Consider the following 24,138-nt stretch of genomic DNA (forward strand, 5'->3'; position numbering starts at 1 on the left):
TGAAGTTCACTCAGAGGGTCAAACATCTGCTCTGCGAGGAGCGTTTCCACATCTTTTCTGTTATCGTCGCTCTTTCTGCTTTTACGCTGCAGGTAACGTTTGTTTTCACGTGAGATTTAAGTCTGAACTACGGACTCTGCAGGTTCTGAATCCAAACCCTCAAAATGTCTCACTATGACTTTTTCATGCTGTTTTGGACAATGTGCTATAATATGAGTTTTTGAAAGAAAATTTTTTTTTTCTAACATAATATACTACGACTTCAAAAAAAAGATATACTGCAGTAAACCTTTATAAGAAAAAATGGCACACAGTATAAAGACTAGAAATAAAAAACACATTCACATATTATGCGAGCACTTTTTGGAAAAAAAGATAACTGGCTTTTTAATTTCTAACATACATTTTATTATTCTTAAAAAAAAAAAAACTTTGCCATGACTCCAAAGAAATAGTTGCACACTATACTACTGTGACCATACATAAAAGACGTACTACAGTACGACTTAAAAAAAACACAAACTGTCTCTGAAGAAAAAATGTCATACTATACTAAAGTAATTTAAATTTTTAAATTTTTACATACCATACTATTACTTAAAAATAGACATACGATTGTATGATTGGAAAAAAATAACACACTTTGCTGCAACCCTTTTTAAAAATAACATACTTTTGACTTTTTGGTAAAACATTTTAAAATACTGTAAAATGACTTAAAAAATTCACACACTGTACTGACTTCTAATCGAGATGCTGTACTTTTACTGTCTTTGACATACAGTATTGTGACCTTAAAAACATTCGATACGGTGACAATTTCAAAGAAAAACAGTGAACTACGACTTAAAATGAACATGTTTTATCTTTTTTTTCTTACATTTTTGACGTGTTATACTTAATTATTTATTTAAAAAAAGACGTCCTGTACTTTGATTAATATTTTGCTGTATTAACATCCTGTTTCTCACCTTTTTGACATAATCTGATTTTTGTACATACTACATTTTGACATACTGTACTTTGACTTTAAAAAAAGCATATTAGTATATGACTGACTTTTGTAATGCTGAGCCATGTTTTTACGGTCTTTTATAATGAATGTTTTCTCACGTTTGCAGACGGTGGCGCCGTGGGAACGTCGCAGCTTCCCGTTACCTGAAGACCCGGCCCCAGAGCCAGAGCCAGAGAGCGACCACCACATCAGGCCCCGAATGCGCAGCATCTCAGGTTGCCGAGCGACAGCCTACGGACGGCTGGACTCGGACGACATGGAGCTGCCTTGTGACGACGACGGCGGCCCCAAACACAAGGCCTCCGCCGCCCACCGATGAATGACTGACAGGCTGAGGCCCCCCCACACTCTCCCCCCACACCCACAGCTCCTCTCTGGCATTAACAAGCAGAACCTCAAAGCAGAATAAGATATTAAATGGGTTCCTGTTGTTTGATATTCAAACATCAGTCTAATACTTTTCACAGTTTTTAGTGAACATTATGGAGATAGAAGCCTTTCCCTACACTTGTTTTTGTCACAGGATAAAAAAAAGGATAAATGTAAAAAAAAAAAAAAGTATAAAACAACACGTTACAAAAAATGTTTTCTGTAGTAGGCTAAACAATGTACATGGGGGCTTAGTGGTGTTTCATATGTCGCGTGTACACTTGTAGCGCACTATGTAGCGGACTCCTCAAAATATGGCCAAAGGGTGTTTTCTATTGACTAGTTTGCTTGTAATTCCCATGTACATTTTTAGTGGAGTGACAAATAACAAAACAAGAAAAAATACCCCTCCTCCTCCTCCTCCTCCTCCTCCTCCTCCTCATCCAAATAAACAGGTACATTTGAGATGTGGCCCCCCTCCGTCTCCCTCTAGAGGTCGCCTGAAATCACCAGAGCACTTCTCCAACTGCCAAGTCTAGTTTTTGTTGGTTTGCTTTTCTTTGTTTGTTTTTTCATTCCTGACATGTTTTATTTGTATCTGTTCGGTCTGTTCCTGCGTAACACATTCTTTGTGTTTGTTTTTTTAATAGTAAATCATTCCTTACGGAGAGTGTCCAGCTCCTGTCTCGCCCAGCCGTCTCTCCTTACTCCCTCGGTTCCCTTTTTAAGAGGTTGGTGGCATAGAGAGGACTGGGGTGTCTTTTTTTTAAGCACTTGCCCGACAGAAAAAGCGCTGCTGCATGCTTCAAAAACATGCTAATGTAAGTCTTATCACAACAGCACACCGTAAGATTTCCACGTATTAAAAAAAGAAACAAGCGGCAGGTGACGGGGATGATTGTACCATCTGCTACTTTCACTCTCTTTGCGTACAGTCGTTGCTGTATTAGAAAAATTGTGGCAAAAATAAAAACGTAACACAATTAAATCCCCCCCTTCCACACTTCCTCTTTTTTCTGGTTCAACTTGACAACTTTTCTCTTGCAAACATTTCAAATGTAGCAGCTCTCAGCTAGAAGCCACCCCGAGCTCAGGTTTTTACAGTTTAAGGGAATATTTTCTGCTGTTCAATAGTTCCACTCTGATCAGATCTACTGTCGCAAGATAAATTTTGTTTTTTGCCACCCCACCGACATCATAACCACCCCCCCCCTCCCCCTCCCCCTCAAGTAACTAATTGCTATGCAAAAAAAGACTATGGTTGTTTTCATTTTACACCTCCTTTTTATGCCACAGCCATTCAATCACTGTTTTTTTTTCTTTTGTAGTTTAAGCAAGATGTCAATGTACCTGTTCGATTGTTGCAGCAGTTAACCTAATCAAAAAGCAGAATTGTTTTTTTTTCTTTTTTGTAAATAGTACCATTAAAACATTTATGTTTAACTTGGCATAACTGTTCTGGCCTCAAGTCTTTCAAAAACCTGCCGGAAATCACGTCCTCCACCCCCGGAAATATTTACTCAAGTGAGCAGTACATTTCAAATTTTGGACACAATTTGTATCAGTTCAACTGCTGCGAATTCAATTTTGGGCGCCATATACTGAGTACATTTAACTGTGGGTGCAATTTAGCGAGTAAATTGTGTTTTTGGTGCAGTACGGCGAGTAAATTCAACTTTGCGTTGCAATTAAATAAACAATCAAAATGAAATGTCGGCGTTGACTTGAACGCAGCAGGTGGTGAACGGGGAGTGATTTCCGACACTTCTTGTGTTTCAGTCTTTCACAACAACAGTGACTTCATAGCATTTATTTTCAAATACACATATACAGCAACAAGAATCATCATAAACCAGTTATTGATCAAATGCACAATAACGAGAACAATCACATTTCCACAACTGTACAGCGTCAGAAGTAACCAAAAAAAAGAGGGTGATGAGTTTTTGTTACTGCAGAAGAAAAAAACCTCTCCGACATGAGAGGACCCACCGAAAAAAAGCACATTATACCGCACACTTTAATCTCCTTCACGCTCTGGGAGCGGCTCCCGTCCCTCAGCACTCACGTCTGTCCTGCACGCTGAGACGAATGTGGTCTGTTTGAGAAAAATCAAAATTTAGCATGCAGATAATGTTGCAAGCACACCCTTAAGTCCTGTCTGCAGACTGAAATGAGCATCTTTGCGATCATAGAGATAAAACTTTTATATCTACGTTGGCAGCAAACGTACACGGCCGGGTGCAAAGTGCTTCGACTCTTAATAACCTTTTTTTTTGTCTTTAAGTCTCGATCTTCCAAATCCAGAAAGCGATTATAAAACAGGATATACGAAGAGACCACTTTGTGAAAGGGGAGGCAACAAGCAGACTCTTACATGAGGTGCATGCAAGAAGTTGTTTCACTTAATATTAATGCGAGTAATAGTGATGATTGATCAGGAATATTGATTAACATTAGGACGTTTTTTTTTGGTTTTTTTGAGCACGTGTATATTTTTAAGGGAACGTTGTTCTCGTTAGAAATTGAGGAAAACAGCTGGTTGCATTCATTTCATTTAACGAAAAAAAAAATCTTTACAGTAAACAGTTTAACTCCCTCACATCCTTTCTGATCTGCAGCCCTGTCTCCTGATATGGAATACACTATGTGGCCAAAAGTTTGTGGACAACCGTGATAGGTTACTGCAATTTTCGTGTTTTGTTTTTTCATAGTTTCAGTAGATGCCTTAAGTTCCAATTAAGATAAATTACAGGCGGTACATATGCTAATTGGTGCAAAAAAGCCAAATCTCTCACATTATTTACTTTCGCGAGCCAAATTTTTGGTTTAGCCCTCCGCTAACTCGAAATCAGATAAAATGATTTAATCTTGAAGTTCTTGTAAACTTTTGAAATGTTCTCAGATCAAATTAATTAACTTGTGATCAGAAAATGAGCCATTTCGCAAGTTTTTGTACGCTCAGTACTGCGATGAACCTGAAACTTGTAATTTCTCTGTTTGGCTTTAAAGCTTGGCGCGCTTCTTCAGGACCTGCTGACCGTTTCTGTTGTTGTTGTCCTAAAATGGCGCTACTCGTCTTCTGGTTGACTTGTACTCGTTGCCTTAATTGCGTTGGTTCGGTTTAAGCAAGTCATGTTTAGTTTTGCATATTTTCTGCTAACTTTTGCTTAATGCCAGTACAGCAAGCACGCGGCAGACTTTCGAAAACTGAACGGCTAACTTCCAGTTCAGCTCTGATTGGCGCGTTCTCGTTGCCTTCGTTGGTTAATTTTAGGCAAATTGTGTTCACTATTGCGTGTTTTTCGCTAATATTTGCTTTTACGCCTGTGAAATGATGGATTATTTCACCTCTTTAGGCCTTTAGAAAGTACTCAAATCGAACAAGCCAAAAAGAGCGCAAAATGTTTCTCAAAACGTGACGCCAAACCCAAAAACCAGAAGAGCGGACGCTGTTACTGAAGCAAATATCGTACTTAGTCGCTCAAAAACCAACATTTAGGCGTATTCCAGGTGTCCATATACTTTTGGCCATGTAACTTCCGCGTGTATTTCACCTCCGAAGATAAAAAAACAACCAGCCGAGTCACGTCGTGATGAATCCTGCGTTCGGTGCTCAGGTACAGACACAGATGTAATGATTAAAACTGCCACGCCGCATTATTAACCCATTACTGCGCAGTTTTCCTTCATCTCAACTTGACCCAAAAAACCTGACACCCATCCACCCGTCATCCATCCTTCATCCATCCATCCACTTTGCAATATCCATTCTGGAGTACATTTTAAAATACTACATTTTTTTCCAGCCTTTAAAGTGAGACTAAGTAACGTTGGAGAGAGGAAATAATTTTCTTTTTCTAAATAAAAAGTCAAATTTGTAAGAAGCACCTTTATTTAGACACACCGATGGGATTTTATTCGCTGCTACTGGGTTTATGGGAACTTCATGACTTTTAGCTAAATGATAAATAATAGCATTTAGCATCTAATCGTTACGTAGCCTCGCTTTAAGAATACTTTTCAATAACCGTGATGAATGTTTTTCTACCTACCTCTGTATGTGCATATAGCAGTTTAAATACTAGTAATCGATGAAGAACTTTCCTCTATTCCTCTGAATAATTTGGCCATGAAAGTTACACTTTAAGGTTAATTTTTCCTCAAGCTTGAGCGCATTTACAATACAGCAGTAACAAAAAAAAAAATTAACACTGACAGTAGCAGGCACGATACAAATGTTTCTTCATATCAAATACATGTCATATATCCACAGAGTACGATTATAAAACTGTGCCCAACACAAACCAAGTTTCTACTCTAGCCGTTCTGATTTTTTAATTTATTTTTGATTTTTTTTTAAACTAGGTTACACCCTCGTCGTGTCGGGACTACACAAAGCAAAGACAGCACTGAGGTCTGAAAGCTTTTTTTCTGCCTTGACGAAAAAGAAAAAAAAATCGCTACTTTCGGTTTTCAATCTCCGACACACCCTCGCCGTACCCTGTTCTTTCTGCATAAACTGAACCTCCGTTTTTTATCAAAAAAAAAATACCGGGACACCCAGCGAAGGGAACTTAACTTCCTAAAGGGTTTACAGTCAATGTGACGGGAAACCAAGTGTTGAATGACGTCAGATTTGACCAGGATGAAGATCCTCAGACTCACAGGGAGAAATTTGCTCTGCTTCGACTCTTAAAGGGAGACTTACAAAAGGTAGAAATAGCAAATTAAGAGATCACAGAGAGAAATTAAATACATTTTGGCCTACTTGTTAATCTTTTTCTCTCTACAAGTAATGCCTGAAGAAGAGTTTCATAGGTTAGTGAAGGATCAGCAGTGATGGGTAGCGAAAAAAGTCCTGTGAAAATAATGAGGAAGGCATCACAAACTCCTCTACGTGGTCGTGTGGTTGGAGGAAGTGGAGGAGGTGGAGGGCGCGTTCACAAGCCTTGTTTGGCCAGAGAGGCGGACACCTGGTCGGCCAGTGTGGAGAGCTGCGGAGAGTCGGTCATGTTGATGCTGCCGGAGGAGGACACGGTGCTGAGCTGGTGGGGGGAGTCTTCCAAAGAGACGATCTCGGCGCCGTGGTCAGTGCGGGCCTTCGCCGTCTCGCGGAAGCTGAGTTTGTGGCTCTCAATCTGTCGGCGGATCACAGCAGAAGGTGAGACATGCTGCTCTGATTTTCTGTATCTTTCAATGTTTGCAGCATTTTTTAAAGATTATTCTTGTGTGGCTTTTTGTGTTATTTTACAGGAAAGTTGGAGGGACAGGAAAGGTGTGAGCGAGAGGAAATGACGCGAGCCGCAGGCCGGACTCGAACCTGGGGACAGCTGAAGTCTGAAGCGTACAGGAAACACACTCTACCTGGTGAGCTACAGGCCGCCACACACATACTTAATCATTATATATGTTTTAACACATACTATTTCATTTATTTATGAGCATTTTCGCGACATATTGTGTTTAATAATATTTTTACTGGACATTTGTTGACATACTATGACTTCTTGTGATATTTTTTGACGAAAAACGATTCTATAATATTTTTAACAACATAATACACTATTAAGTTTTTGAAAGATTTTGGTTCATTTTTGACGACATGCTAACTTTGGAGCTTTTGGCCGTTTTGCGAAATGGGAAATAATGATGTTTATGTCTCTACAGGCTATATGTTGTTTTAGCCCATTTTAAAAAACTCAAATACTCATAATATAGCATGTCGAAAAATGACTGACAATGAAAAAGGTCAAAATATGACATGTCCCAAAAAGAGCTGAAAACTGTATGAAATAGCATGCCAAAACACCCCATATGATACGATTTTGGAAAAACATCCATAAACACCATAATATGACGTTGAAAAAAATGTCAAAAAATAACATGTCCCATAAAAACCTTAAATCAGCTGAAAACTGCATGAAATGGCATCCCTTTACACACTATGGCATAGAAAGCTGGCAAAAACTGCTGAAAACAACATAATTTGACATATCAAAAACATGACCAAAAGAGCAAAAATGGCAAAAATTAACATTTCCTAAAAACAGCTAAAAGCAGCATAAAATAGCATTCAAAAACACACGCCATAGCATTAAAACATGGAAAACACGCCAAAAACAATAATATATAGCATGTCGAAAAAATGACCATAAAGGCAAGGCATGTCCTAAAAACAGCTAAAAACCCCGCAAAACTACATAAAAAAGCATTCCAAAACACGCCATAGCATTGAAACATGGAAAAAAAAAACGCCCAAAACACCATAATTTAGCATGTCGAAAAAATGACCCAAAAAGCAAGGCTATAGTATGGCAAAAAATTCAAAAAATGATGTGTCCAAAATACAGCTAAAAACACTTCAAAACAGCATAAAATAGCATGCCAAAACACGCCATAGCATTAAAACATGGAAAACATGGCAAAAACACCATAATTTAGCATGTCGAAAAAATGACCCAAAAGCAAGGCTATAGTATGGCAAAAACGTCAAAAAATGACATTTCCTAAAAACAGCTAGAAACACCGCAAAACTGCATAAAAAAGTGTTCCAAAACACGCCATAGCATTAAAACGTGCAAATATGGCCAGAAACACCATAATTTAGCATGTTGAAAAAATGATCCAAAAAGCAAGGCTATAGTATGGCAAAAACATCAAAAAATGACATTGCCTAAAAACAGCTAAAAACACCGCAAAGATGCATGAAAAAGCATGCTAAAACATGCCATAGCATTGAAACACGGAAAACACGCCAAAAACACCATAATTTAGCATGTTGAAAAAATGACCCAAACAGCAAGGCTATATTATGGCAAAAATGTCAAAATATGACACATCCTAAAAAAAGGCTAACAACAGCTCAAAACAGAATAAAGTAGCGCAACGAGACATGCCATAGCACAGAAAGTTGCAAAAAATGTCCCAAAAAGCAAGGCTATAGTATGGCAAAAAAGTCAAAAAATGACATGTCCTAAAAACAGCTAAAAACACCTCAAAACAGCATAAAATAGCATGCCAAAACACGCCATAGCATTGAAACATGGAAAAAAAATGCAAAAAACAACATAATTTTGCATGTCGAAAAAATGACCCAAAAAGCAAGGCTATAGTATGGCAAAAAGGTCAAAACATGACATGTCCAAAATACAGCTAAAAACACCTCAAAACAGCATAAAATAGCATGCCAAATACGCCATAGCATTAAAACATGGAAAAAATGCCAAAAACACCATAATTTAGCATGTCGAAAAAATGACCCAAAAAGCAAGGCTATAGTATGGCAAAAATGTCAAAACATGATGTGTCCAAAATACAGCTAAAAACACTTCAAAACGGCATAAAATAGCGTGCCAAAACACGCCATAGCATTAAAACATGGAAAATACGCTAAAAACACCACAATTTAGCATGTCGAAAAAATGACCCAAAAAGCAAAGCTATAGTATGGCAAAAATGTCAAAAAATGACATGTCCTAAAAACAGCTAAAAACACCTCAAAACATCATAAAATAGCATGCCAAAACACGCCATAGCATTGAAACATGAAAAAAAACGCCAAAAACACCATAATTTAGCATGTCAAAAAAATGACCCAAAAAGCAAGGCTATAGTATGGCAAAAACCTCAAAAAATGACATGTCCTAAAAACAGCTAAAAACACTGAAACACTGCATAAAAAAGCGTGCCAAAACACGCCATAGCATTAAAACATGGAAAACACGCTAAAAACACCACAATTTAGCATGACGAAAAAATGACCCAAAAAGCAAGGCTATAGTATGGCAAAAACCTCAAAAAAAGATGTGTCCAAAATACAGCTAAAAACACCTCAAAACAGCATAAAATAGCGTGCCAAAACACGCCATAGCATTAAAACATGGAAAACATGGCAAAAACACCATAATTTAGCATGTCGAAAAAATGACCCAAAAAGCAAGGCTATAGTATGGCAAAAACGTCAAAAAATGACATGTCCTAAAAACAGCTAAAAACACTTCAAAACAGCATAAAATAGCGTGCCAAAACACGCCATAGCATTAAAACATGGAAAACACGCTAAAAACACCACAATTTAGCATGACGAAAAAATGACCCAAAAAGCAAGGCTATAGTATGGCAAAAACGTCAAAAAATGACATGTCCTAAAAACAGCTAAAAACACCTCAAAACATCATAAAATAGCATGCCAAAACACGCCATAGCATTGAAACATGAAAAAAAAACGCCAAAAACACCATAATTTAGCATGTCAAAAAAATGACCCAAAAAGCAAGGCTATAGTATGGCAAAAACGTCAAAAAATGACATGTCCTAAAAACAGCTAAAAACACTGAAACACTGCATAAAAAAGCGTGCCAAAACACGCCATAGCATTAAAACATGGAAAACACGCTAAAAACACCACAATTTAGCATGACGAAAAAATGACCCAAAAAGCAAGGCTATAGTATGGCAAAAACGTCAAAAAATAAAAAATGACATGTCCTAAAAACAGCTAAAAACACCCAAAGATGAAAAAAGCAGCATAAAAAAGCGTGCCAAAACACGCCATAGCATTAAAACATGGAAAACACGGCTAAAAAAACCAAAATTTAGCATGTCGAAAAAAATGACCCAAAAAAAAAGTAGCGCATAAAAAAAAAATAGCAAGGCTATAGTATGGCAAAAAATCAAAAAAATGACATGTCCTAAAAAAACAGCTAAAAACACTTCAAAACAGCATAAAATAGCGTGCCAAAACACGCCATAGCATTAAAACATGCAAAAAACACGCTAAAAAACACCACATAATTTAGCATGTCGAAAAAAATGACCCAAAAAGCAAGGCTATAGTATGGCAAAAAACTCAAAAAATGATGTGTCCAAAATACAGCTAAAAACACCTCAAAACAGCATAAAATAGCGTGCCAAAACACGCCATAGCATTAAAACATGGAAAAAATGCAAAAACACCATAATTTAGCATGTCGAAAAAAATGACCCAAAAAGCAAGGCTATAGTATGGCAAAAAACGTCAAAAAATGACATGTCCTAAAAAACAGCTAAAAACACTGAAAAACTGCATAAAAAAGCGTGCCAAAACACGCCATAGCATTAAAACATGGAAAAAAACGCCAAAAACACCCAATTTAGCATGTCGAAAAAATGACCCAAAAAGCAAGGCTATAGTATGGCAAAAAACGTCAAAAAATGACATGTCCTAAAAACAGCTAAAAACACTTCAAAACAGCATAAAATAGCGTGCCAAAACACGCCATAGCATTAAAACATGGAAAAAAAAAAATTGCTAAAAACACCACAATTTAGCATGTCGAAAAATGACCCAAAAAGCAAGGCTATAGTATGGCAAAAAAACGTCAAAAAATGACATGTCCTAAAAACAGCTAAAAACACCTCAAAACAGCATAAAATAGCGTGCCAAAACACGCCATAGCATTAAAACATGGAAAAAAATACGCCAAAAAACAATAATAATTTAGCATGTCAAAAAAATGACCCAAAAAAAGCAAGGCTATAGTATGGCAAAAACCTCAAAAAATGAAATGTCCCAAAAACAGCTAAAAAACACCTCAAAACAGCATAAAATAGCGTGCCAAAACACGCCATAGCATTAAAACATGGAAAACACGTCAAAAAACCATAATTTAGCATGTCGAAAAAATGACCCAAAAAGCAAGGCTATAGTATGGCAAAAACCTCAAAAAATGACATGTCCTAAAAACAGCTAAAAACACCACAAAACAACATAAAAAAGCATGCCAAAACACGCCATAGCATTACAACATGGAAAAACGTAAAAAAAAACATAATTTAGCATGTCGAAAAAATGACCCAAAAAAAGCAAGGCTATAGTATGGCAAAAACCTCAAAAAATGACATGTCCTAAAAACAGCTAAAAACACCTCAAAACAGCATAAAATAGCATGCCAAAACACGCCATAGCATTGAAACATGGGAAAAAAAAATGCGCAAAAACACCATAATTTAGCATGTCGAAAAAATGACCCAAAAAGCAAGGCTATAGTATGGCAAAAACCTCAAAAAAATGACATGTCCTAAAAACAGCTAAAAACACCTCAAAACAGCATAAAAAAGCATGCCAAAACACGCCATAGCATTAAAAATGGAAAAAAACGCCAAAAAAACCATAATTTAGCATGTCGAAAAAATGACCCAAAAAGCAAGGCTATAGTATGGCAAAAACCTCAAAAAATGACATGTCCTAAAAACAGCTAAAAACACACCTCAAAACAGCATAAAATAGCGTGCCAAAACACGCATAGCATTAAAACATGGAAAAAAAAACGCCAAAAACAACATAATTTAGCATGTCGAAAAAATGACCCAAAAAGCAAGGCTATAGTATGGCAAAAATGTCAAAAAATGACATGTCCTAAAAACAGCTAAAAACACCTCAAAAACAGCATAAAAAAGCATGCCAAAACACGCCATAGCATTGAAACATGGAAAAAACGCCAAAAAAACCACCGTAATTTAGCATGTCGAAAAAATGACCCAAAAAGCAAGGCTATAGTATGGCAAAAATGTCAAAAAATGACATGTCCTAAAAAAAAGCTAAAAAACACAGCTCAAAACAGCATAAAATAGCGTGCCAAAACACGCCATAGCATTAAAACATGAAAAAAAAACCCAAAAACACCATAATTTAGCATGTCGAAAAAATGACCCAAAAAGCAAGGCTATAGTATGGCAAAAAAGTTCAAAAAATGACATGTCCTAAAAAACAGCTAAAAACACCTCAAAACAGCATAAAAAATAGCGTGCCAAAACACGCCATAGCATTAAAACATGTGAAAAAAAATGCAAAAACACCATAATTTAGCATGTCGAAAAAATGACCCCAAAAAGCAAGGCTATATGTATGGCAAAAACGTCAAAAAATGACATGTCCTTAAAAACAGCTAAAAACACCTCAAAACAGCATAAAAAAGCGTGCCAAAACACGCCATAGCATTAAAACATGAAAATTCTCAAAAAAAACCACTAATTTAGCATGTCGAAAAAATGTTTAAAAAGCAAGGCTATAGTATGGCAAAAACGTCAAAAAAACATGTTCTCCAAAAATCTAAAAACACTGGTGAACAGCATGTCTTCCTTAGCGTGCCAAAACACGGAAAAACATGGCAAAAACATGCCAAAAAACACCATAATGCATGTCAAAAAATGACCCAAAAAGCAAGGCTATAGTATGGCAAAAAAGTCAAAAAATGACATGTCCTTAAAACAGCTAAAAACACCTCAAAACAGCATAAAAAATAGCGTGCCAAACACGCCATAGCATTAAAACATGAAAAAAAACGGACCAAAAACAACATAATTTAGCATGTCGAAAAAAATGACCCAAAAAGCAAGGCTATAGTATGGCAAAAACCTCAAAAAAATGACATGTCCTAAAAACAGCTAAAAACACTCAAAACAGCATAAAAAAGCGTGCCAAAACACGCCATAGCATTAAAACATGAAAAAACGCCAAAAAAAACACCATAAAGCATGTCGAAAAAATGACCCAAAAAGCAAGGCTATAGTATGGCAAAAACCTCAAAAAATGACATGTCCTAAAAACAGCTAAAAAAAAACACCTCAAAACAGCATAAAAAGCGTGCCAAAACACGCCATAGCATTAAAACATGGAAAACAAACGCCAAAAAACACCATAATTTAGCATGTCGAAAAAATGACCCAAAAAGCAAGGCTATAGTATGGCAAAAAATGTCAAAAAATGACATGTCCTAAAAACAGCTAAAAACACCTCAAAACAGCATAAAAAAAGCATGCCAAAACACGCCATAGCATTAAAAACATGGGAAAAAAAAACGCCAAAAACACCATAATTTAGCATGTCGAAAAAAATGACCCAAAAAGCAAGGCTATAGTATGGCAAAAACCTCAAAAAATGACATGTCCTAAAAACAGCTAAAAACACACTGAAAACTGCATAAAAAAGCGTGCCAAAACACGCCATAGCATTAAAACATGGAAAAAAACACTAAAAACACCAAAATTTAGCATGTCGAAAAAATGACCCAAAAAGCAAGGCTATAGTATGGCAAAAACCTGTCAAAAAATGACATGTCCTAAAAACAGCTAAAAACACTGAAAACAGCATAAAAAAGCGTGCCAAAACACGCCATAGCATTAAAACATGGAAAACACGTCAAAAACACCATAAAATATAGCATGTCGAAAAAATGACCCAAAAAGCAAGGCTATAGTATGGCAAAAACCTCAAAAAATGACATGTCCTAAAAAACACTAAAAACACAAAAAAACATAAAAAAGCATGCCAAAACACGCCATAGCATTAAAACATGGGGAAAAAAAAAAACCAAAAAACACCATAATTTAGCATGTCGAAAAAAATGACCCAAAAAGCAAGGCTATAGTATGGCAAAAAACTCAAAAAAATGACATGTCCTAAAAACAGCTAAAAACACCTCAAAACAGCATAAAATAGCATGCCAAAAACACGCCATAGCATTGAAACATGGAAAAAAACCCAAAAACACCATAATTTAGCATGTCGAAAAAAAAATGACCCAAAAAGCAAGGCTATAGTATGGCAAAAACCTCAAAAAATGACATGTCTAAAAACAGCTAAAACACAGCAAAACAGCATAAAAAAGCGTGCCAAAACACGCCATAGCATTAAAACATGGAAAAAACGCCAAAAACAATAATTATAGCATGTCGAAAAAATGACCCAAAAAGCAAGGCTATAGTATGGCAAAAAACCTCAAAAAATGACATGTCCTAAAAACAGCTAAAAAACACCTCAAAAAACTGCATAAAAAAGCATGCCAAAACACGCCATACGCATAGCATTAAAAAACATGGGAAAAAAACGCCAAAAAACACCATAATTTAGCATGTCGAAAAAATGACCCAAAAAGCAAGGCTATAGTATGGCAAATGGCAAAAACTCAAAAAATGACATGTCCTAAAAACAGCTAAAAACACACTCAAAACAACATAAAAAAGCATGCCAAAACACGCCATAGCATTAAAACATGGAAAAACGTAAAAAAACAACATTAATTTAGCATGTCGAAAAAATGACCCAAAAAGCAAGGCTATAGTATGGCAAAAACCTCAAAAAATGACATGTCCTAAAAACAGCTAAAAACACCTCAAAACAGCATAAAAAAGCATGCCAAAACACGCCATAGCATTAAAACATGGAAAAAAAACGCCAAAAACACCATTATTTAGCATGTCGAAAAAATGACCCAAAAAGCAAGGCTATAGTATGGCAAAAAAACCTCAAAAAATGACATGTCCTAAAAACAGCTAAAAACACCTCAAAACAGCATAAAAAATAGCATGCCAAAACACGCCATAGCATTGAAACATGGAAAAAAAATGCCAAAAAAAACCATAATTTAGCATGTCGAAAAAATGACCCAAAAAGCAAGGCTATAGTATGGCAAAAATGTCAAAAAATGGCATGTCCTAAAAAAAAACAGCTAAAAACACAACTCAAAACAGCATAAAATAGCGTGCCAAAACACGCCATAGCATTAAAATGTGAAAAAAAAACACCAAAAACACCATAATATAGCATGTCGAAAAAATGACCAAAAAGCAAGGCTATAGTATGGCAAAAATATCTCAAAAAATGACATGTCCTAAAAAACAGCTAAAAACACAAGCGTACAGTAAAAAGCTGTGCCAAAACACGCTTAGCATTGTGTGTGTTTTCCAAAAACACCTTAATTAGCATGCTCGAAAAAATGACCCAAAAAGCAAGGCTATAGTATGGCAAAAACTCAAAAAATGACATGTCCTAAAAACAGCTAAAAACACTGCTGCTGCATAAAAAAGCGTGCCAAAACACGCCATAGCATTAAAACATGGAAAAAAACTCAAAAACAAGAAACTTAGCATGTCGAAAAAATGACCAAAAAGCAAGGCTATAGTTTGGCAAAAAATCTCAAAAAATGACATGTCTAACCTAAAAGCAGTTGTCTTCCAAAACAACATGTTTTGCTGCATTAAACACGCCATAGCATTAAAACAGGAAAATACGTAGAAAAACAACCATGTGAATTTTTGTGGGAAAAATGAATGACGTTAAGCAATGCTAATTTGTATGGCTAAAACCTGTGAAACAACATATTATAGCATCAAAAAATGACACAAAAATGTACACAATCCTAAAAAAAAGGAGCTAAAAACACCTCAAAACAGCATAAAATAGCATGTAAAAACACGCCATAGCATTTACAAAAATACAAAAAAACGCCAAAAACACCATAATTTAATGTCGAAAAAATGACCCAAAAAGCAAGGCTATAGTATGGCAAAAACCTCAAAAAATGACATGTCCTAAAAACAGCTAAAAACACCTCAAAACAGCATAAAAAGCGTGCCAAAACACGCCATAGCATTAAAACATGGAGAAAAAGCCGAAAACACCATAATTTAGCATGTCGAAAAAAAATGACCCAAAAAGCAAGGCTATAGTATGGCAAAAACCTCAAAAAATGACATGTCCTAAAAACAGCTAAAAACACAGCAAAACTGCATAAAAAAGCATGCATTAAAACACGCCATATAGCATTAAAACATGGGAAAAAAAAACGCCAAAAAACATCATAATTTAGCATATGTGTCGAAAAAATGACCAAAAAGCAAGGCTATAGTATGGCAAAAATGTCAAAAAATGACATGTCCTAAAAACAGCTAAAAACACTGAAAACACTGCATAAAAAGCGTGCCAAAACACGCCATAGCATTAAAACATGGAAAACACGTAAAAATACACCAAAATTTAGCATGACGAAAAAATGACCCAAAAAGCAAGGCTATAGTATGGCAAAAACCTGTCAAAAAATGACATGTCCTAAAAACAGCTAAAAACACTGAAAACTGCATAAAAAAGCGTGCCAAAACACGCCATAGCATTAAAACATGGAAAACACGTCAAAAACAATAAAATATAGCATGTCGAAAAAATGACCCAAAAAGCAAGGCTATAGTATGGCAAAAACCTCAAAATGACATGTCCTAAAAACAGCTAAAAAAACACAACAAAACTACATAAAAAAGCGTGCCAAAACACGCCATAGCATTGAAACATGGAAAAAAAACACCAAAAAAACACCATAATTTAGCATGTCGAAAAAAATGACCCAAAAAGCAAGGCTATAGTATGGCAAAAACTTCAAAAAATGACATGTCCTAAAAAAGCTAAAAACACCTCAAAACAGCATAAAATAGCATGCCAAAAACACGCCATAGCATTGAAACATGGAAAAAACATGTCCAAAAACACCATAATTTAGCAAAAAATGAAAAAATGACCCAAAAAGCAAGGCTATAGTATGGCAAAAACGTCAAAAAATGACCCAAAAAGCAAGGCTATGTCCAAAAAACAGCTAAAAACACAGCAAAACTGCATAAAAAGCGTGCCAAAAACACGCCATAGCATTAAAACATGGAAAAAACGCCAAAAACAACAATATTTAGCATGTCGAAAAAATGACCCAAAAAGCAAGGCTATAGTATGGCAAAAACGTCAAAAAATGACATGTCCTAAAAACAGCTAAAAACAGCAAAACTGCATAAAAAAGCGTGCCAAAACACGCCATAGCATTTAAAACATGGAAAAAAAAACGCCAAAAACACCATAATTTAGCATGTCGAAAAAATGACCCAAAAAGCAAGGCTATAGTATGGCAAAAACCTCAAAAAATGACATGTCCTAAAAACAGCTAAAAACACTCAAAACAGCATAAAAAAGCGTGCCAAAACACGCCATAGCATTAAAACATGGAAAACACGCCAAAAAACACCATAATTTAGCATGTCGAAAAAATGACCCAAAAAGCAAGGCTATAGTATGGCAAAAACCTCAAAAAATGACATGTCCTAAAAACAGCTAAAAACACAACAAAACTGCATAAAAAAAGCGTGCCAAAACACGCCATAGCATTAAAACATGGAAAAAAACGCCAAAAACAACATAATTTAGCATGTCGAAAAAATGACCCAAAAAAAGCAAGGCTATAGTATGGCAAAAACCTCAAAAAATGACATGTCCAAAAAAAACAGCTAAAAAACACCTCAAAACAGCATAAAATAGCATGCCAAAACACGCCATAGCATTAAACATGGAAAAAACGCCAAAAACACACCATAATTTAGCATGTCGAAAAAATGACCCAAAAAGCAAGGCTATAGTATGGCAAAAAAGTCAAAAAATGACATGTCCTAAAAAAACAGCTAAAAACACCTCAAAACAGCATGAAAAGCATGCCAAAACACGCCATAGCATTAAAACATGGAAAAAAAAAACAAAAAACACCATAATTTAGCATGTCGAAAAAATGACCCAAAAAGCAAGGCTATAGTATGGCAAAAACCTCAAAAAATGACATGTCCTAAAAACAGCTAAAAACACCTCAAAACAGCATAAAATAGCATGCCAAAACACGCCATAGCATTAAAACATGGAAAACATGGCAAAAAAACACCATAATTTAGCATGTCGAAAAAATGACCCAAAAAGCAAGGCTATAGTATGGCAAAAACCTCAAAAAATGACATGTCCTAAAAAACAGCTAAAAACACAGCAAAACTGCATAAAAAAGCGTGCCAAAACACGCCATAGCATTAAAACATGGAAAAAACGCTAAAAACACCACAATTTAGCATGTCGAAAAAATGACCCAAAAAGCAAGGCTATAGTATGGCAAAAACCTCAAAAAATGACATGTCCTAAAAAAAACAGCTAAAAACACCTCAAAAAACAGCATAAAATAGCATGCCAAAACACGCCATAGCATTGAAAACATGGAAAAAAAAAACACCAAAAACACCATAATTTAGCATGTCGAAAAAAATGACCCAAAAAGCAAGGCTATAGTATGGCAAAAACCTCAAAAAATGACATGTCCTAAAAACAGCTAAAAAACACCTCAAAACAGCATAAAAAGCGTGCCAAAACACGCCATAGCATTAAAACATGGAAAAAACGCCAAAAACACAACATAATTTAGCATGTCGAAAAAATGACCCAAAAAGCAAGGCTATAGTATGGCAAAAACCTCAAAAAATGACATGTCCTAAAAACAGCTAAAAACACCTCAAAACAGCATAAAATAGCATGCCAAAACACGCCATAGCATTGAAACATGGAAAAAAAACGCCAAAAACACCATAATTTAGCATGTCGAAAAAAATGACCCAAAAAGCAAGGCTATAGTATGGCAAAAACCTCAAAAAATGACATGTCCTAAAACAGTTAAAAACAGCTAAAAAACACGCCATAGCATTACTCAAAAAAACAACTTAATTAGCATGTCGAAAAAATGACCCAAAGGCTATAGTATGGCAAAAAACCTCAAAAAATGACATGTCCTAAAAACAACTAAAAAAACATTCAAAAATCTAGCCAAAAAACAACGCCATAGCATTAAAACATGGAAAACAAACCCAAAAAAACACCATAATTTAGCATGTCGAAAAAAAAAAAACACCCAAAAAGCAAGGCTATAGTATGGCAAAAAACCTCAAAAAAAGACTATAGACATGTACTAAAAAACAGCTAAAAACACAGCAAAACTGGCATAAAAAAGCGTGCCGAAAAACACGCCATAGCATTAAAACATGGAAAACACGCTAAAAACACCACAAATTTAGCATGACGAAAAAAATGACCCAAAAAGCAAGGCTATAGTATGGCAAAAACGTCAAAAAATGACATGTCTTAAAAACAGCTAAAAAAAACACCTCAAAACAGCATGAAAAAAAGCGTGCCAAAACACGCCATAGCATTGAAACATGGAAAAAAAGCCAAAAACACCATAATTTAGCATGTCGAAAAAAAAGCAAGGCTATAGTATGACCCAAAAAGCAAGGCTATAGTAAAATGGCAGCAAAAACCTCAAAAAATGACATGTCCTAAAAACAGCTAAAAAGCACAGCAAACACGCATAAAAAAAACATGCCAAAAAAACAACGCCATAGCATGTCGAAAAAATGACCCAAAAAGCAAGGCTAAAAAAACGCCAAAAAATGACATGTCCTAAAAACAACTTTACACCTCAAAAAAAAAAATAGCATGCCAAAAACGCCATAGCATTGTCGGGAAAAAACGCAAAAACAAAAATTTAGCATGTCGAAAAAAATGACCCAAAAAGCAAGGCTATAGTATGGCAAAAATGTCAAAAAATGAAATGTCCTAAAAACAGCTAAAAACACTGAAACACTGCATAAAAAAGCGTGCCAAAACACGCCATAGCATTAAAACATGGAAAACACACTAAAAAACACCAAAATTTAGCGTGACGAAAAAAATGACCCAAAAAGCAAGGCTATAGTATGGCAAAAATGTCAAAAAATGACATGTCTTAAAAACAGCTAAAAACACTGAAAACAGCATAAAAAAGCGTGCCAAAACACGCCATAGCATTAAAACATGGAAAAAACGCTAAAAAAACACCACAATTTAGCAAACAAAAAATGACCCAAAAAGCATGTCGAAAAAATGACCCAAAAAGCAAGGCTATAGTATGGCAAAAACCTCAAAAAATGACATGTCCTAAAAACAGCTAAAAAACACACAAAACACTGCATAAAAAAGCGTGCCAAAACACGCCATAGCATTAAAACATGGAAAACACACTAAAAACACCATAATTTAGCGTGTCGAAAAAAATGACCCAAAAAGCAAGGCTATAGTATGGCAAAAACGTCAAAAAATGACATGTCTAAAAACAGCTAAAAACACTGAAAACACTGCATAAAAAAGCGTGCCAAAACACGCCATAGCATTGAAACATGGGGAAAAACACGTCAAAAACACCATAATATATAGAATGTCGAAAAAAATGACCCAAAAAGCAAGGCTATAGTATGGCAAAAACCTCAAAAAATGACATGTCCTAAAAAAACAGCTAAAAACACCTCAAAACAGCATAAAATAGCATGCCAAAACACGCCATAGCATTGAAACATGGGAAAAAAAAACCAAAAACACCATAATTTAGCATGTCGAAAAAATGACCCAAAAAGCAAGGCTATAGTATGGCAAAAACCTCAAAAAATGACATGTCCTAAAAACAGCTAAAAACACAGCAAAACTGCATAAAAAAGCATGCCAAAACACGCCATAGCATTAAAACATGGGAAAAAAACGTCAAAAACAACAGAATTTAGCATGTCGCAAAAATGACCCAAAAAGCAAGGCTATAAAGCAAGGCTATAGTATGGCAAAAATGTCAAAAAATGACATGTCCTAAAAACAGCTAAAAACACTGAAACACTGCATAAAATAGCGTGCCAAAACACGCCATAGCATTAAAACATGGAAAACACACTAAAAAACACAATTTAATATAGCGTGTCGAAAAAAATGACCCAAAAAGCAAGGCTATAGTATGGCAAAAAAGTCAAAAAAATGACATGTCTTAAAAACAGCTAAAAACACTCAAAACAGCATAAAATAGCATGCCAAAACACGCCATAGCATTGAAAACATGGAAAAAAAAAACCAAAAACAAAAAATAATTTAGCATGTTGAAAAAATGACCCAAAAAGCAAGGCTATAGTATGGCAAAAATGTCAAAAAATGACATGTCCTTAAAAACAGCTAAAAACACTCAAAACAGCATAAAAAAGCATGCCAAAACACGCCATAGCATTAAAAACATGGAAAACACACTAAAAAACACCATAATTTAGCATGTTGAAAAAATGACCCAAAAAGCAAGGCTATAGTATGGCAAAAACCTCAAAAAATGACATGTCTTAAAAAACAGCTAAAAACACTGAAACACTGCATAAAAAAGCGTGCCAAAACACGCCATAGCATTGAAACATGGAAAAACACGCAAAAAAAGCACCATAATTTAGCATGTCGAAAAAATGACCCAAAAAGCAAGGCTATAGTATGGCAAAAACGTCAAAAAAATGACATGTCTTAAAAACAGCTAAAAACACTGACAAAACTGCATAAAAAAGCGTGCCAAAACACGCCATAGCATTGAAACATGGAAAAAAAAAACACACGCCAAAAATGACCTAAAAAGCACCATAGTTTAGCATGTCGAAAAAAATGACCCTCAAAAAGCAAGGCTATAGCATATGGCAAAAAACACAAAAACCATAATACATGTCTTAAAAAAAAAGCAGCTAAAAAACACCTCAAAAAATGCATAAAAACAGCTAGCATGCCAAAACATGCATGCCAAAAGCATTAAAAAACATGGAAAATATGGCCAAAAACACCATAATTTAGCATGTCGAAAAAATAATGACCCAAAAAGCAAGGCTATAGTATGGCAAAACCTCAAAAAATGACATGTCTTAAAAACAGCTAAAAACACAGCAAAACTGCATAAAAAAGCGTGCCAAAACACGCCATAGCATTGAAAACATGGAAAACACGCCAAAAACCATAATATATAGCATGTCGAAAAAAATGACCCAAAAAGCAAGGCTATAGTATGGCAAAAATGTCAAAAAATGACATGTCTTAAAAACAGCTAAAAACACACTAAAACCCTGCATAAAATAGCGTGCCAAAACACGCCATAGCATTAAAACATGGAAAACACACCAAAAACAACAGATAGTTTAGCATGTCGAAAAAATGACCCAAAAAGCAAGGCTATAGTATGGCAAAAAAGTCAAAAAATTACATGTCTTAAAAACAGCTAAAAACACCTCAAAACAGCATAAAATACCATGCGTGCCAAAACACGCCATAGCATTAAAACATGGAAAAAACACCAAAAACAACATAGTTTAGCATGTCGAAAAAATGACCCAAAAAGCAAGGCTATAGTATGGCAAAAAAGTCAAAAATTACATGTCTTAAAAACAGCTAAAAAACACCTCAAAACAGCATAAAAGCATGCCAAAACACGCCATAGCATTAAAAGATGGGAAACACTTCAAAAAACAACATAATTTAGCATATGGAAAAAATGACCCAAAAAGCAAGGCTATAGTATGGCAAAAACGTCAAAAAATGACGTCTTAAAAACAGCTAAAAAAGCACGTCAAAACAGCATAAAATAGCATGCCAAAAATGACATGCCATAGTATTGAAAAAATGGAAAAAACGCATAAAAAGCGTGCCAAAACACGCCATAATTTAGCATGTGACGAAAAAATTACCAAAAAGCAAGGCTATAGTATGGCAAAAACCTCAAAAAATGACATGTCTTAAAAACAGCTAAAAACACCTCAAAACAGCACAAAATAGCATGCCAAAACACGCCATAGCATTGAAAACATGGAAAAAACGCCAAAAACACCATAGTTTAGCATGTCGAAAAAATGACCCAAAAAGCAAGGCTATAGTATGGCAAACATGTCAAAAAATGACGTGTCCTAAAAACAGCTAAAAACACCTCGAACTGCATAAAAAAAGCTTGCAGAAACACGCCATGGCATTAAAACATGGAGAACAAGCCGAAAACATCCTAAATTTAGCATGACGAAAAAATGACCCAAAAAGCAAGGCTATAGTATGGCAAAAACTTCAAAATACATGTCCTAAAAACAGCTGAAAAGCATTTTAAACCACATAACATGCATGCCATAGCATTGGCACTATGAAATAGCATGTTGTTGAAAATCCAAAGGAAAAGCAATACTAATAATTTAGCACGTCATAAATTGGCCAAAGGCGCCATAGCGTAGTATGCCATCATACAAATGGCTGAAAAAGTCTTATTTTAGCTCGTAGAGAGACGCGTCAGATTATACAACGTGAGAATAAAGGCCAAAAATGACATTCCACATAGGTTTGATGGGCAGGTGTCGACACTTTCTGCTGTACGATATAGTTTGTCCGTGTTCGTTAAAGTGCATTTTTTACATTTTAAAACTTGTAAAAATGTACAAAAACATGGTTGAATAAGGAACTGTGCTGCTGTTTAGAGCATCAGAAAACACACAGCTTGTGAGTACTTACAGGAGTCCTCAATCTTTATGAGGGGGTTCGTCAGGATGGGTGTGATGGGTGCTGAGGGGACAGTCTGAGGTGACTGAGGGGGGGTGAGGGCGGGGGAGGGGATGGAGGGGCTGCCTGAGGTACTCCCCTCTGCTTCCTTCCCCTTCTCCCTCTACAGACGAGCGAAGGGAATGACAAAGCATGCAACGAAAATACAAGTGATGGCATCAACAGAAAATCAAAATGCAACATAACCACAGGAACAAACAGAAAATAATGACAACAAATCAATAATCAATGATAAAATCAGCTGGATGGACGAGATGGAAGCTTGAACAAAAGAGGGAGAAAAGCGCCAAACTCAGGGCAGGAAGGGATGAGATGGAGGAATTTTAGGTGCATTTCTAGCTCAGAAAATGTCGTTTTTGGGCATGAAATGTGTCAAATCAGTGTGCACGGCTTCACGTGTAAACTGTCAGGTAACCCAGCTGGTGGACGCTGCAGCGCCAAAAAATCTCAATCAAAAAACGAGATTTAGCTCCTGAAAAGTTTAGACAAAACTTTGTTTTTTGAAGCCTCTTGCAGCCTTTACACTGTGAGCTTCTGCACACTTCATCCTCTTTGATTTAAACATCTTACAGCTGGTTTCAATTTTAAACAAATACATTTTCCATTTTTCTATTGCATTTCTTTTATTTTCACTGCTGCACTTTTTTTCTTTATGTTTTATTTGTGACGATTACACGCTAAAACACAAGAGCAAATTTCCTGTTTTCATTCCAGTAAACCAGAACTCGATTCTATTTTCCTTCACAGAAAA

At 35.7% G+C, this 24,138-nt stretch overlaps 2 protein-coding genes across 18 annotated transcripts in view; one reads left to right on the plus strand and one right to left on the minus strand.

Moving 5' to 3' along the window:
- The window catches only part of LOC121958440 (KAT8 regulatory NSL complex subunit 1-like), a 50,045-nt gene extending 46,471 nt beyond the window's left edge, over window positions 1-3,574 (plus strand). For all 4 annotated transcript variants that reach the window (XM_042507350.1, XM_042507349.1, XM_042507351.1 and 1 more), the window contains exon 15: window positions 1,122-3,574. In XM_042507350.1, coding sequence (XP_042363284.1) covers window positions 1,122-1,334 — 213 coding nt within the window. In that variant the 3' untranslated portion in view covers window positions 1,335-3,574. The remainder of the gene's footprint in view (window positions 1-1,121) is intronic.
- LOC121958441 (microtubule-associated protein tau-like) overlaps window positions 2,376-24,138 on the minus strand; it is a 58,558-nt gene continuing 36,795 nt past the window's right edge. For 13 of the 14 annotated variants that reach the window (XM_042507359.1, XM_042507365.1, XM_042507367.1 and 10 more), the window contains one exon: window positions 2,376-6,525. In XM_042507359.1, coding sequence (XP_042363293.1) covers window positions 6,328-6,525 — 198 coding nt within the window. In that variant the 3' untranslated portion in view covers window positions 2,376-6,327. Of the gene's footprint in view, window positions 6,526-23,339; window positions 23,491-24,138 lie in introns of all 14 variants that reach the window. The other variant, XM_042507357.1, reaches the window with a different exon arrangement.

Source organism: Plectropomus leopardus, chromosome 19, assembly GCF_008729295.1.
Source record: "Plectropomus leopardus isolate mb chromosome 19, YSFRI_Pleo_2.0, whole genome shotgun sequence".
In the NCBI taxonomy this organism is placed as follows: Eukaryota; Metazoa; Chordata; class Actinopteri; order Perciformes; family Serranidae; genus Plectropomus; species Plectropomus leopardus.